We start from the raw sequence: 14051 nt of genomic DNA on the forward strand, positions 1-14051 counted from the left end.
AAGTCTCAAACTATTCTACGTGCTCGTGAAGTGCTATGGTGTCTCTCTTTTGATTTTATTTTTATGCTTGGGCACTCTATCTTCCTTAGACCAACCTTAGTTTGTATCTCTCTTTATAGTACGGCTGATCCTACACTCAAAACAAAAATATAAAACTTTTGAAGAGCGCTTTGAGTTCATCTGTCTTTACAACTTCAAGAATTGATGGATATCATTTCATCTTTATCAACTCTTTGAATCTTTCATGGGACTAATAGCTGTGACATATCTCATTAAGATCATATTAGTCTCTAATTTGGATGTCATCAATATACCAAAATCCATCGTAGGGGGACAAATGCACTTTCACATAGCTATATACGGAATTGATACCAAGCTCCCATTTCTCTCTTGGTACAGTACGTGTACGAAAGGGAAAATGGACGCCCACAGCACATGGCATCTAACTGGACTCCGTGCCACTATATAAATTATTAATGAGACAGGCGCAGTATCTTAACAATCAGAACCCTAATGTTAACTTCCTTCTAGTTACCATGAGTCCATGACAATTAGTACACTATTATATTTATTACTAATAATGTCCTGAATTTTGTCATATCTATGTTGCTATTATTCATAGGGTCAATCTTTGTAATTATGTTTTTTGTTCACTTAGCTCAAATGAGACGTCCTTCGTCCTTCCCTATCCTCTCGTACACTTAGCTCAAGTACTATTGGGCTGCAAAGACCTAACCATAAGGTGCTGAGCCTTCCCATTGACAATGGACTCAGCACCGTACCATAGCATGACTATACAAGGGCAGCAAGTTTTGGATTCAGTTTAATCAGAAATTTGCGTAACCGCCAGTGTTCTAAGAACAGGTCACCGTCTCTGAAAAGTGAAAACATTGTTTAACACGTATACAGCTCACCAGTTTGAAACCAAAGTTGAAAGTGCATGCAGTTCCTGTGATGAACGAAGCACGACAACACATGCATGGAGACCTCTCCAGGAACTGAAGCTGTGGCTTCGCATGACCAGGGCCAGGCGCGCCGGCGCGCGCACACATAAGCCATTTCCCCGGGTTCTCAGCTGCCAAGCAAGCTCCCTTCTGGACGGCTCCACGGTTGTGTTGTGCAGGAGAAGAGAGTCGACACATTCCGTGGCAACTTGACCTTGGGGTCATGGGTTCCACGTGATCTCCCAGCGATAAATAGGGACTCAGCAGCCTGATTGGCAATGCACGTCACCCGGCTCTCTTCAACTGTGGCTGCTGCTTCTTGTGATGGTTGCCATCCCACATTGTGACATTGGGCGATGATTGCACCTGCAAACAAGGAACAATAAAAAGTCCTGTAAGTGTGGCTCTTTTAGCTGTGCATCCATTTACATGCATGATGCATTCGTAATTCTCTTCCGAGAAGAGCTAGAATCAAGCAGTTTCACCATTTTAGGTTTGTATAGGAGAACAAATTGCATCTGACAATGTATATCAAAGCAAGCTCAAATACTACAGAGATCAGAAAATAGTCAGCTATGTCAAATTAGAGTCGGCACACTGCATTTCCACTGCAACCAGACAGCCTTGTAAAACTGAGTAGCACCACTGCAGGAAGGAACGAGCAAAAACTCGAAGAGTAAAATAGTACTAGACAACATTACCTCAACACACTGACATCCTTCTGAAACTTCTAAGGGGATATTATGTTCACTCTGAACAGACAGCTAATCTTAAAACAGTTTTTTTTTTGGCAGCAGGTAACTCTTTAGAGTAGAAGCAGAAAGATATATTTTCAGCTGTAGAATATGTGGAGGCTCAAGATTGCCAAGGGTGGACCGTGGCTCAAGAGTGGCAACAGTCACATTGGAAGAGAAACATGGGAGTTTGATCAAGATTTTGGATCAAAAGAAGAGAGGGAAGCTGTTGACTCTGCACGGGAAGAATTCAAGAAGAACAGGTTCCAAATGAGACACAGCTCCGATATTTTGGCCCGCATGCAGGTAACATGTTGAATTATGGTTGTTGCACAAACCTTCATATGGCATAGTATCAGACCCCCACGGAATATATGAAACTTCAAAAGAAACACATGTATCTTTCCAAGACCTTATATGTAGGCTACATCTTTGTACATTTGTAAATCCTGTGTGATTAACCATGATGGTCCTTACAAAGCAAAGTACTACCACTAAAATAAATTGCAAATATAATATAAGACAATTTAGCATCTTGAAATGCCATCTGAACTACTTTTTTACAGTTAGCAAAGGAGAACGGTTTCAGTCTTGATCTACAGAAGACAAAAGATGAATCTCCTTTAGTTATAAACTCCAGCACAGTGTCGGAGATACTGAGAAAGGCACTTAATTACTTCTCAGCCATACAAGCACACGATGGGCACTGGCCAGGAGATTTTCCAGGTCCATTGTTTACCACAGCAACCATGGTAAGGATTATGATACACCAAAATTGTTGTTTTCTGTATTATTATTATTACCATTTAGTTGATTATGCCTGCTTTATTACTTTCAACATCTAGTATTAAATGTCACAGATCTCTTAAGTTTCCTTGTTTTCTACTACAGATTATAGTTCTATACGTCACAGAGTCATTAAGTAGTACACTATCGTCAGAACACTGCAAGGAGATTTGTCGTTACCTGTACAACCGTCAGGTAATCTGGACATTTGCAAGGAATTATGAACAATTTTAAAAACACCTAAAACATTTCAAAAATATGTCGACAAGCATTTAATGATCGTGTGAAACAGAACATGGACGGAGGATGGGGGCTACATGCAGAAGGTGAAAGCTCCATGCTTAGCACAGCTCTCAACTATACTACTCTAAGGCTACTTGGTGAGAATATAGATGATGGACCAGATATGTCTATGCTTAAAGCAAGAAAATGGATACATGATCATGGTGGTGCAACAATGATACCAATCTTGGGGAAAGTGTGGCTCTCGGTAACCATCCTTGCAGTTGAATTGTCATCCTCATACTCATTTGTTTTGCAGAAATAATTTAATTAATTTACCTTGGTTTATAAAATATTGCAAACCTATCTCATCTGAATTGGGGGTTGCACTTACTAATCCTTTAATAGCATGATGTTTAACGGTGTAGCCATTGAGTTATTCAAAGCATTGTAAAATGGGACAACAGACTCTGGAAAGGACCAAATAACAGTGGCAGGCATAAAATAGATTACAATAATCAACTGTAATAAGAACAACCATTTATTCACAACAGGACCTTTGTTGTAACTGCTTACCTGATAATGCAGGTGCTTGGAGTTTTTGAATGGTCAGGTGTAAATCCCATCCCCCCAGAATTGTTTCTTCTTCCATCATGGGTTCCTATTCAACCAGGTAGATTTTTCTTCAACCTGGTGCATGTGTAGATTTAGTAGTATTAGAACGGCGACTTGGTTGTTGAGCAACCTAATTATCAGACCAATTGTGCTTAAACCATGTCAACTAGAACCAGTGGCGGAGCTTGACCAACATGTCAGGGGGAGCCATAGCCAGTGCAAGGGTGGCTGGATTATTACTGCATGCATATGTGTTATTGGTTGGTCTCCACCAAGCTCTGCCGCTGGATAGAACTCATAACTTCTACTTAATTGAAAGGCAGAGTTCCTGCCGTTGCTTTCAAAAAAAAATTCAAAACTTCTTTGTATACTGATATTATCTAAGATAATGTAACCATCTTGACAGGTGATATAGGAATCACCATCACAGCCAACAACCTGAAGTAGACTATTATTAAGTAAATTTTACCATTTAGTATTACAATAATTATTCTACCACATCCATTGCTGTTAATAATGTGTTATTATATTACTTAGACCTATAATAGTTATGTAAAGTTAGATAAAGCAGATCTAATCATCTTTGTATTTTTTTTCTTTCCAAATTCAGGACGATTGTGGAGTCACTTCAGAATGGCATTCATTCCCATGTGCTATTTATATGGCAAGAAATTTGTCGGCCCCATTACGAGATTGGTTATGTCACTAAGGGAAGAGCTACATATTCATCCCTATAAAAAGATTGACTGGAAGCAAGCTCGTAAATTATGTGCAAAGGTTAGTCTGTTATAAGCATCTAGCAGATATATTGAACGATTCTATATGATTCCAGAGTTAATGATTGGTATTCAGATAAATACAAATGAAGTTAAATCACATTGTTTTGTGTGTAGAGATTTAGATTGGTAAGGCATTTATGTACATTGCAAATATTCACATGCTTTCTGTATGCCATGTTATTCCCTATATCATAATGTAAAGAAAGATATCAGACATCAAGTTCTGCCATTTGAACCCACAAGCATGTCAGCATATGTCATATGTTTATGTTTCAGAATTGATGAAATACTTGACAAATTCCAATGCAGGAAGATGTGTATAATCCACATACATGGCTACAGGAGTGTCTATCTGACTGCCTTTACAGTTTTGGTGAACCTTTTCTCACACGTTGGCCAATTTCCTACATGAGAAAGAAAGCCCTAAAACAAGTGGCTGAATTCTTGAAATACGAAGATGAGAATTCTCAATACATCTGCATTGGTGCCGCACAGAAGGTAGGACAATTATGTCTTCTCAAAACAACTCAGACAAGTTTTGAACATCACAGCAGAAAACAAGTTCACATTGAATAGTATTAGTTACTGATGGACAGTTCGTTATTTTTAGTTTTTTTAAGAAATTGAACATTTAGTATCAGAACATTATTTAGTTACATGAAGTGAACAAAAAATGTTCTGATAGTGCAGCGAAAACTGCATTGAGCCATTGATTACACTTGTTTTATAAGCATCCCCAAGGAGCAATGTCTATCAATCTATGTAGTGTAGTGTTATAGCACCAATAGTTGCAACTGAATAATGACAAAAGAAAAGGGAGCGAAACCCAATCGAAGAAATTTTGGAACCAAAACTCATGAATTTAAGGGTTTTCCAAGATTCCTTGTTCATTAAATCATAACGGATTAATCTGACAGAAAAACACTAGAAATATATGACCATAAGGAAGCATTTTTCTTATGCAGAAAGTAGAAAAAACACGGGACACAAATGTGGCCTAAGGTTGAGAAGAGGTTGAGAACTTTAGATGGGTGAAGTCATGAGACATGTGTCCAAGCTCACACTCATATTACTTCCCTATTTATAATTAATGTGTGTACTTTATCCGGTTTGTGTTTCTTTTTAAAATAAGAAATAGGTCCACAAAAATAATTTATGAAAGGACTTTTCACTTTTGTACACACTTAATCAATCATTCACTTCTTGACAATACATGCTAGGAAAGATGGGTACAGTAACAATTTAGGAAATATTTTGCATTTATGAACACTTCGAATTTTAGTACTAATGAACATGACAAACGTCCTTACAAAGAGTAAACATTGCAGAAATCCTTCCCTTCTTGACAATACATGCTAGGAAAGATGGGTATAGTAACAATTTAGGAAATATTTACATTTATGAACACTTCAAATTTTAGTCAGTGCTAATGAACATGACAAACGTCCTTACAAAGAGTAAACATTGCAGGCATTGTCCATGTTGTGCTGTTGGATCGAAAAATCCAACTCAGATGCATTCAAGCGCCATTTGGCTAGAGTTGCTGATTTCCTATGGATTGGTGAAGATGGCATGAAAGTGCGGGTAAATTAAACATTACTTTAAGATCTCTCTATCTACAAGGCACTGTCAAGCCACAACACCTTGTGTGCTAATATTTATGTATCATCGCTTTACAAAGGTCTGTGCTGGTCAACTATGGGATGTTGCTTTTGCAGTCCAAGCAATATTAGCATGTAATATTGCAGAAGAATATAGAAGCACCCTCAAGAAAGCGCATGATTTCATAAAAGCCTCCCAGGTATTATTGTGTAAGATTGAAGTTATATTAACTCTATTTCTCTTAACTTACCTGCTTAACTCTACTAACTTAAATTTTAAGATCATGGACAATCCTTCTGGTGACTTCAGCAGAAAGTACCGTCACATATCTAAAGGAGGGTGGGGCTTCCAGGTTGCAGATCAGGGGTGGCAGGTTTCAGATTGCACAGCAGAAGCTCTTAAGGTTCAACACCTTCTTTCACCATACCATTACCAGACTCAAAACAACACATCAAAACTATAAGACCATAAAATAACATATCATGTTTTCTCTGGTTTCAGGTTTTGTTAATGCTGTCCAAATTTTCATCAGACATTGGTAGTGATCAGATGGAAACATGCCGCTTATATAATGCAGTGAATGTATTATTATCCTTACAGGCATGGAACTACTTTACTTTGCATTACACATCTAGGTCTACCATTAGAAAGGTTCAAGGTAGTTGAACAAATATTGTTTCATGGACATTTTGGCAGCGAATGAAAAAAAAACCTATATGCTGCTAATAGCACTAATCCTAAGTAACAATTAGAAACTAATATACTATGCAAATGCAGCAGTGATGCACATTTTCCTCTTTAGAAAATGATTATGGTACACTCCAGAGATGAAAAGTGTGAACAGATTAACAGAATACTGTACAGGAATTAAAAAAAACTCAAAGCTTAATTTCCAGACATACCAAAAGAAAATGAATAGCCATCAGTTAAGTATAGATGATGGGTTAACTAACAGCATTTTGGTTGAAGAAAAAATTAAATAAAAGCAGAGAGTAAATATGTACTAACCCTGAATTGGATGCAGAACCCAAACGGTGGCTATGGAACTTGGGAGCTAGCTCGCACATATCCATGGATGGAGGTATGTTTCCAGTTCCTGCTTTACTGTTTAGCTAAATTCATGCATTAAGATTGCATTAAATAACATATATACATGTTTTTTTTGAGAATATATATACATGTTTTTGGATAATAGGTTCAGGTCTTTATGCTTTAGGTAATTTCATAACGTAAACCAGCATTTCATGCAACAATGATCAAAAGATATTTAGAAGCAATTATGTCTGCTCAGAGTTTCTTACTTTGGGCATATAGTAGGTGAATTATAGCTACTTTGTTGTTTCTTCACTTATGGCAAAACGTGCTTAGGAACAATAGGATATCATACTGAGGGCAAGCATGTAAATTTATTTTTCAGCTTCAAAAAAAAAATAACTTGCAGATTCAAGTTAAGTTATATAAATAGGAGCCAAAATGCATCTAAAACCGGGTAAGAAAGAAAGTAGGCACGTATACACTGGTAATTTGGAGTCAAATGACCAGCACTTCTAGTCTGAACAAATATAGTGATGAAATCCCAAGAAAATTCTGGTATGTAAAAGCGATCATTATTGAGCCAAATTACTTGTCATAGCTATATCGAAAAGAAAAGTAAGTATTGTCTTTAGGGAACAATTATTGTAGACTTGTAGAGCATAATATCTACATGTGGACATATAGAGCACTGAAAACTGGGGCTTTGGATCTTTTTTCATGGCAGATTTTCAACATGACAGAAATATATGCAGACATCATGGTGGAGCATCAGTAAGAATTTTACAACATTCTCAGCAATACCTCTCTTATGGCAAAACAAATAACATGCATACATACTGCAGGTACGTCGAGTGTACCTCATCAGTCATGCAAGCATTAGCATTGTTTCAGGAGAAGTACCCTTGGCATCGAAAAGATGAGATAGATCAATGCATTAGGGGAGCTACTGAATTCATTGAGAAGTTACAGAATGATGATGGCTCATGGTCAGTACTTTTATACATGACCATAGAAAGGTTTCAATTTGGCACATTTAGTCCTTATTGGGTTGCTTGAAGTTTTGACACTATTAAACCTAAGTCTACAGAATAATTCCCAGTATAGCTCAGCAGAACTGAAGTACATAGTCCCAAAGAGTACAGTCAATATCTTCAATGAGATAATAACTATGTTATCAACTTACCGTGATATGCAGACTTATATTCAGAAGAGAACCAATAAAGACAGTCAAAATACTTTCCTACTGCACCAAAAGACATATAGCATAGGTTGCTAACCAGAATACCAAAAGGTGCAACCTTTAATACAGCAAATAAAACTAGATAAGTTCCTAGTTAAATAGAACCAGTGGCATGCAGAGCAGCACATATTAAAACATAGCCGAAATTCATGGAACATTGAGAAAATAGATAATCAATGATCGATAAATTGTTCTACAGGTTTGGATCTTGGGGTATTTGTTTCACATATGGCACATGGTTTGCTATTGAGGGTCTATCAGCTGTTGGACAGAGTTATGGTAACAGCACTTGTATCCGGAAGGCCTGTAAGTTTCTCTTAACAAAGCAGCTAAACAATGGTGGATGGGGTGAGAGTTATCTTTCATCAAGAACCAAGGTAACCATTTCTGGTATGCTTTTGCAATGTAGATGGACTGCATCTTTCATCAAGAACCAAGCTAAACAATGTTTTAGAGTAAGCAACACATCCAGACAATGGAAACATGCTTTGATCCTGTTTCTGTTCAACTTCCAGCAAATTATAGTACAGCAATCTGTATGAATTCATAACCAGATAGTAATTCAATAGGAACATGAAGCGTTGAGAGGAAAGTAGGAAACAAGTAACCTGGTTCAGCCTTATTTAGAGAAAATGAAACAAGCAATAAAGTAGATGGACTTTATGTTAAAAAAATGCAATTGCATGGCAACAAGAGCATGAGTCGTAATATGTCGTTCCAAGAATTCCATATCTACCTAAATGCAAGCTGAACATTTGCTGGTTGGAAACATTATGCATCTTTCGCTTTCACAAAGTTTACAGTGCACCTCTATTTATGCTGAAGATTTTTGTCTCAGAATTAGTCTTGACTTGCTGCATTTTCAATCCATGAGACTAAGCAGATATTCAAATTATAAACAGGCATACACAAATCTGGATAGGCAGAAGTCACACATAGTGAACACTGCATGGGCAATGTTGGCGCTCATGAAAGCTGGACAGGTGATTATTTTATTTAACACTACAAAATATTTAACAGGCAAATGGAGCAGAGCATATTTAACATCAGCATAAATCAACCAACCTGCTTAAAGGTTTAGATCTATTTCACTTTTGAAGTATGGAGTAATTTCCAACTTTTCTTCTAAGTTCAGGTGGAAAGAGATCCTACTCCACTGCACAAAGCTGCAAGACTTATCATGAGTATGCAGCTCGGCAATGGTGACTTCCCACAGGAGGTAACTGCTAAGTGTGCTCTGTATTATATACAGTTCCCTTTTTAATATTGACATTCTCTGTTATAATGACATTAAGCATGATGAAGCAATAAAGATGTTCCATTGACAGATGTGGGTGACCTTTTGCTTGATAAACAACGAAAGGTTTTGATCTTCAAACTACCCTCACAGGAACGTTTATAGAAGAATACCCCCACTAAATAGTTTTGTACTGTGGAAAACCTGAGTTATTTCCTCATAATTATTGGAAAGTATTCGCAGGATAACTTCAACCTCTTCTCCTTATTAATATAATGATAGGCAGCTCTCCTACCAGCTTGAAACAAAATGGCTTGAAACTGTCAAGTTATTTTCCCTTTTACCATTATAGGAATTTCCCAATTTCTAGTAAGTAGAAACATGTAAATCGCCTTCATTCAAAGATCTACTGTTGCTACTAACAGTTTCTTTATTGTTCTGTAGGAAATGATTGGAAGTTTCTTGAAAAATGGTCCCTTGTGCTACATGGCTTATCGTAACATATTTCCTATATGGGCGCTTGGAGAGTATCAGAAATTAGTCCTCCAGTGTGACCTCCAACGGCCAACCTTCTAGCCAAAAGCAGCAAATACAATTCCATCTGCTGACAGTGCTACTTTGCATAATTTGGTAGCTGTGGTGCCATCTTGATTTGTCGAAAAGAATTGGAAGGTATCATATGCCTTCGAGTAAAACAATAGTGCAAATAGTACAGTGTAATCAAGGTGGTGTGAATATCTAAAGTTTTAGAACAAAAAATGTACACCCATAATTTGTTGCATTATTTTTTACCACTGTAAGAGAACCACATTCTTCAGATCTTATGTGCAAGAGGAATGCAAAGGGTAACAGCATTTCTTATTAACGGTTAACGCACTGACAGTACTAAAGCAAACTACAAATTAATGACAGATATTAACGGTTAACGCACTGACAGTACTAAGCCTGTACAGGGTAATAGTAAGGAAGTTATCAATTAAATTGTAGATTACCTCATCCAACCAAGCACATCATGTTGGAAAGTTTACCACAGCAAACCTTTCTACATCACAGAAAGTCAAAAACTGCTTACTATAGATTCTTCTTTTTAAAGACCATTACTACAGATTCTTGGGAAACAGTATTCTTCACAGCCTTAACCAGCACCGTAATCTCAACACGCAACTCATACACCCTGCAGTCACCCCTAGTAGGCCTTGTTTAGTTCCAAAAAAAATTTGCAAAATTTTTCAGATTCCCCATCACATCGAATTTTACGGCACATGTATGAAGCATTAAATATAGATAAAAGAAATAAATAATTGCACAGTTTATATGTAATTTGCGAGACGAATCTTTTGAGCCCAGTTAGTCAAAATTTGTCAATTACAAACGAAAGTGATACCGTGTCTATTTTACAAAAAATTTTGGAAGTAAACAGGGCCCTAATGGATACCCCAGCAGTATAATTATGCAAACAACACTGAAATGCAACTCTTTGTTTGGGGTGGGGTTCAGGAGACACACCGCACCGCAGATCTCCCCTTTGGAGACAGGCGGATCCATCCATGAGTTGGGCAGTCTTGCTTGCGCTGAATATCGCCTTCCCTTCCTTTCCTTCGAACGGCTTCAGATTTTTCCCTCCACTATCTCTCGACGTGGTGGAGTACCCTGCAAGCGGCGGCCCGTCATCTAGAAGTGGTTTCTTTCGAATTAAGAACGGAAGACCTTCGAGCTCTGATGTTTTTTAATCGCCGGAACTCCAAATCAATGACGTAGGGGATTCGTACCTTGGCCGCCGCCGCCGCCCGACTGATCGGCGATGGACCCGCCGGCGCCACCAGCCACATTCCCCCGCCTCCGGGCTCCGGCACACAAATCTGTCAGGCGAGCGGCAGAAATGACCACCACCACTACTACTACTACAGTGTTGATGAATAGACTTCGGACGGAAGCCGCACGCCCCCGCAAGGCCGCAACACTGACCATCGCTTCAAAATTGACAACGCGTTTGGTTCCCCCGGTGATCCAGTCTCGGGCGGGCGCGTTTGGTTCCACTTCCACCGATGATCCGTGTCTCGCCTTGTCTAGCCAGAAACAGGGATTCCCCGCTGGATCGCCTCGTGGCCTGCGCAAGAGGAGTTCAAAATTTCTTTTGCAAAAGGGACATGATAGTATTTCCGTTTGTGTTCAATCATAGACTAACTAGACTCAAAAAGATTCGTCTTACAAATTACAAATAAATTGTACAATTAGTTATTATTTTTATCTATATTTAATATTTTATATATGTGTTGAAAGATACGATGTGACACAACATGTTTGCCTAGGCTCACTTGCCTAAAACTAGATCTACTATTTTTTATTTAATACTCTAACTCTAACCCATAAAACTCAAGTCGGTTTATGATTCTAGTTGATCAAATTTCTAAATTTTGGTTTATAAAGATATAATAATTTGTTAATGTTATTAATGTTATTAGATTTATTATGATTGTTTTTATAACATATATTCTTTTTTTATTTAAATTTCGCCACTTGTACGTCGAACAGTACTTTCTATCCTAGCTTATCAGTCAAGCGAAGAGAGCGGAGTTGTTAAGGCCGTGTTTAGGTCCTTAAGGAAAAAATTTCATGACACTGTAGCACTTTCGTTTGTTTGTGGTAATTATTGTCCAATCATGGACTAACTAGGCTCAAAAGATTCGTCTTGTAAATTCGACTAAACAGTGCAATTAGTTTTTATTTTCGTCTATATTTAATACTCCATGCATCCGACTAAAGATTCGATGTGACGGGGAATCTTGAAAAATTTTTGTATTTTTTGGATGGAAGTAAACAAGACTAAGTTAAAGTGTTACTTTCAAGACGGTGTCAACCTCTTAATAAACAATATACAAGGAAAAATATGAAGTTTGGTAAAGGCATCCCTTAACACCAAATTGCTGGCCGTGAGCAGTTATACTGCTTTCGATGTGGGTGATTCAAGGAAAAGGAAATTATTACATGAGGATGCACATCCTCACCTGCGCTCCCTCTCCCTTGATCTAAAAAATATAGTCATGACATAGTACCGATCAAAACGTATTAAATTTAGTAAAAATTTTAAAACTATCAATATTTACAACACTTAGTATATTTTCGTAATATGCTTATTTAATACTATAAAAATTGGTACACTTTTATGTAAAATGGGCTAATATTTATATATTTGGTGGTGATGGTGTACACATGGATTGACCGAAGTCCGAAGAATATCTCCTACTTTTCAAATCGACACAGTTGTCTTGTTGAGCGTTGACCAATTCGAATGTTTTCGACTATCATATTGTCGGTCAAAATTCTTTCACCCTAACGTAATTTTGTTACCACTAGGGCCACGTTTAGTTTCTAGAGGGAAAAAGTTCGTGACACTGTAGTACTTTCGTTTAGCTCATAAGTATAACAGTCGTAAGGGCTGTTGGAGATATAAGCTCATAAGCAGTTAATTAGTTTCGTAGGCGAAGAACTGGAGGCTGCTGGAGATGGATTCGCTAGGCAGGTGACGGCTCATCAATGTCATGCCGTGAAGATGGATGCGTGGTGTATCAATACAAGCATATCTTATACAGTACTATAATATATTTATATTATATATATATATATATATATATATATATATATATATATATATATATATATATATAAATCAATACAAGCATACTATATCTTTTATATTTGTTTTCTCCCAAAAGTATCTATCCATAATAACGGCAAAAAATAGGTGCCCCAAGCCCATCATGACGCGGGCGTACGCTACAGTCGGACCGTGTACACCAGATGCCATGCCATCACTACGGACAGGTAAACGCCTCCGGCCGCGACGCCGACGTCGGCAACGAACGCGCCGCCGTTTGGCCTGTTGCGACCACCGCCGTGCCGTTTGGCCTGGGCACACGGCAGCCCTCCGATTTGCACAGAGACCCCTCGCCAACTTCCGAATCCTATCCCTCGCCGCGCAGGCCTCCCTCCCGCTGATCCGCTATCAGCCCCCGCCACGTGGCAAACCTCCCAGTTAATAATGACCCCACGCGATATACTCCACCATTCTATGGAGGTCATAGACAAGATCTTCTACTTTTTGTTCATACTACCATAAAAATCTAAGTCGATGTATGATTCTAGTTGGTTAAATTTCTAAATTTGGTTTATAAATATATAATAAATATTTTGTTAATAAGACATGACCAATGTTATTAGATTTTTATGATTTTTCGTACGATATAACTTTTTTTAATTTAAATTCCAACACTTGTAGATTTTATATTAGTTAAAGTGTTACTTTCTAGACGGTGTCGACCTTTTAATATAAACAACTAACAAGGCAACTACAAGCATATGAAGTTTGGTAAAGATATCCTTTAATACCTAATTGCTGCCCCGTGAGCAGTTACAGTGTTTTCGATGAGGGTCATTCAATCAAAGGAAAAAGAAACTACACTAGGATGCACATCCTCACCTCACGTGTGCTCCCTTGATCTGAAAAATAATATAGTCATGACATAAACCGAATCGAACCGTATTAAGTTTGATATTTTCGTAATACCCTGATTTATTAATACTATAAAAATAGTAAACTTTTAATAGTGTCTTACATGAATTCAAATCCACGCAGTTGCCCGATCGAGTGTTGACCTATGTGAATATTATCGTACCAACGGTCAACCTTTCTTCCATGCTGACATGATCTCGTTACCAAATTAGAAGGTAGAGAAAGACAGTGACGACCTGACGTGGTAGGTGAAACTATAAAAATAAAAATACAATTAAGATGCATGTCCATCCGAACGTCTTGCAACTCACTCCAGCACACTCCGCTCGCCCAACGACTCTCTCCAT

The 14051-nt window shown here is 37.9% G+C and overlaps 2 protein-coding genes across 12 annotated transcripts; one reads left to right on the forward strand and one right to left on the reverse strand.

Annotated features, from left to right (window-relative positions):
- LOC110437029 lies at positions 790-11323 on the reverse strand. 8 transcript variants are annotated; one of them, XR_002455076.1, is made up of 6 exons: positions 11160-11323; positions 10964-11053; positions 6691-10844; positions 4413-4484; positions 3263-3376; positions 790-1310 (listed from the first exon to the last, which is right to left on the reverse strand). XR_002455076.1 is itself a non-coding variant. In XM_021465063.1 (3 exons), exons 1-3 carry the CDS (start codon positions 11160-11162, stop codon positions 1072-1074), a joined length of 582 nt encoding a protein of 193 aa, XP_021320738.1. In that variant the 5' UTR covers positions 11163-11323; the 3' UTR covers positions 790-1071. The 8 variants fall into 8 exon arrangements, 2 of the variants coding, with proteins under 2 accessions (XP_021320738.1, XP_021320737.1); XR_002455077.1 differs by having other exon boundaries at positions 6691-6794; positions 10701-10844; positions 10964-11323; XR_002455078.1 differs by lacking the exon at positions 4413-4484 and having other exon boundaries at positions 6691-6794; positions 10701-10844; positions 10964-11323.
- Positions 1231-10011, forward strand: LOC8072161 (cycloartenol Synthase). Of its 4 annotated transcripts, none has more exons than XM_021465060.1 (19): positions 1231-1338; positions 1724-1984; positions 2245-2430; positions 2570-2659; positions 2757-2954; positions 3275-3359; positions 3912-4078; positions 4390-4578; positions 5551-5664; positions 5762-5881; positions 5963-6085; positions 6184-6282; positions 6707-6763; positions 7442-7488; positions 7560-7703; positions 8157-8412; positions 8860-8940; positions 9093-9176; positions 9639-10011. In XM_021465060.1, exons 2-19 carry the CDS (start codon positions 1790-1792, stop codon positions 9768-9770), a joined length of 2367 nt encoding a protein of 788 aa, XP_021320735.1. In that variant the 5' UTR covers positions 1231-1338; positions 1724-1789; the 3' UTR covers positions 9771-10011. The 4 variants fall into 4 exon arrangements, with proteins under 4 accessions (XP_021320735.1, XP_021320734.1, XP_002444042.1 ...); XM_021465059.1 differs by having other exon boundaries at positions 1233-1338; positions 1739-1984; XM_002443997.2 differs by having other exon boundaries at positions 1233-1338; positions 1739-1984; positions 8157-8334.

Source organism: Sorghum bicolor, chromosome 7, assembly GCF_000003195.3.
Source record: "Sorghum bicolor cultivar BTx623 chromosome 7, Sorghum_bicolor_NCBIv3, whole genome shotgun sequence".
NCBI classification, from domain to species: domain Eukaryota; kingdom Viridiplantae; phylum Streptophyta; class Magnoliopsida; order Poales; family Poaceae; genus Sorghum; species Sorghum bicolor.

What these genes read in the sequence shown, in the direction of transcription:
- LOC8072161 (XM_021465060.1), top strand. Translation starts at nt 1,790, where the DNA reads ATGTGGAGGCTCAAGATTGCCAAGGGTGGACCGTGGCTCAAGAGTGGC. An exon ending in GACATCATGGTGGAGCATCA is followed by an intron (nt 7,489 to 7,559) that starts GTAAGAATTTTA and finishes TACATACTGCAG; the next exon opens with GTACGTCGAGTGTACCTCAT. An exon ending in AAGCTAAACAATGTTTTAGA is followed by an intron (nt 8,413 to 8,859) that starts GTAAGCAACACA and finishes AATTATAAACAG; the next exon opens with GCATACACAAATCTGGATAG.
- LOC110437029 (XM_021465062.1), bottom strand. Translation starts at nt 11,162, where the DNA reads ATGGTCAGTGTTGCGGCCTTGCGGGGGCGTGCGGCTTCCGTCCGAAGT. An exon ending in GGGCGGCGGCGGCGGCCAAG is followed by an intron (nt 10,866 to 10,963) that starts GTACGAATCCCC and finishes AACCACTTCTAG; the next exon opens with ATGACGGGCCGCCGCTTGCA. An exon ending in AAGGGGAGATCTGCGGTGCG is followed by an intron (nt 1,311 to 10,700) that starts GTGTGTCTCCTG and finishes CCTTGTTTGCAG; the next exon opens with GTGCAATCATCGCCCAATGT.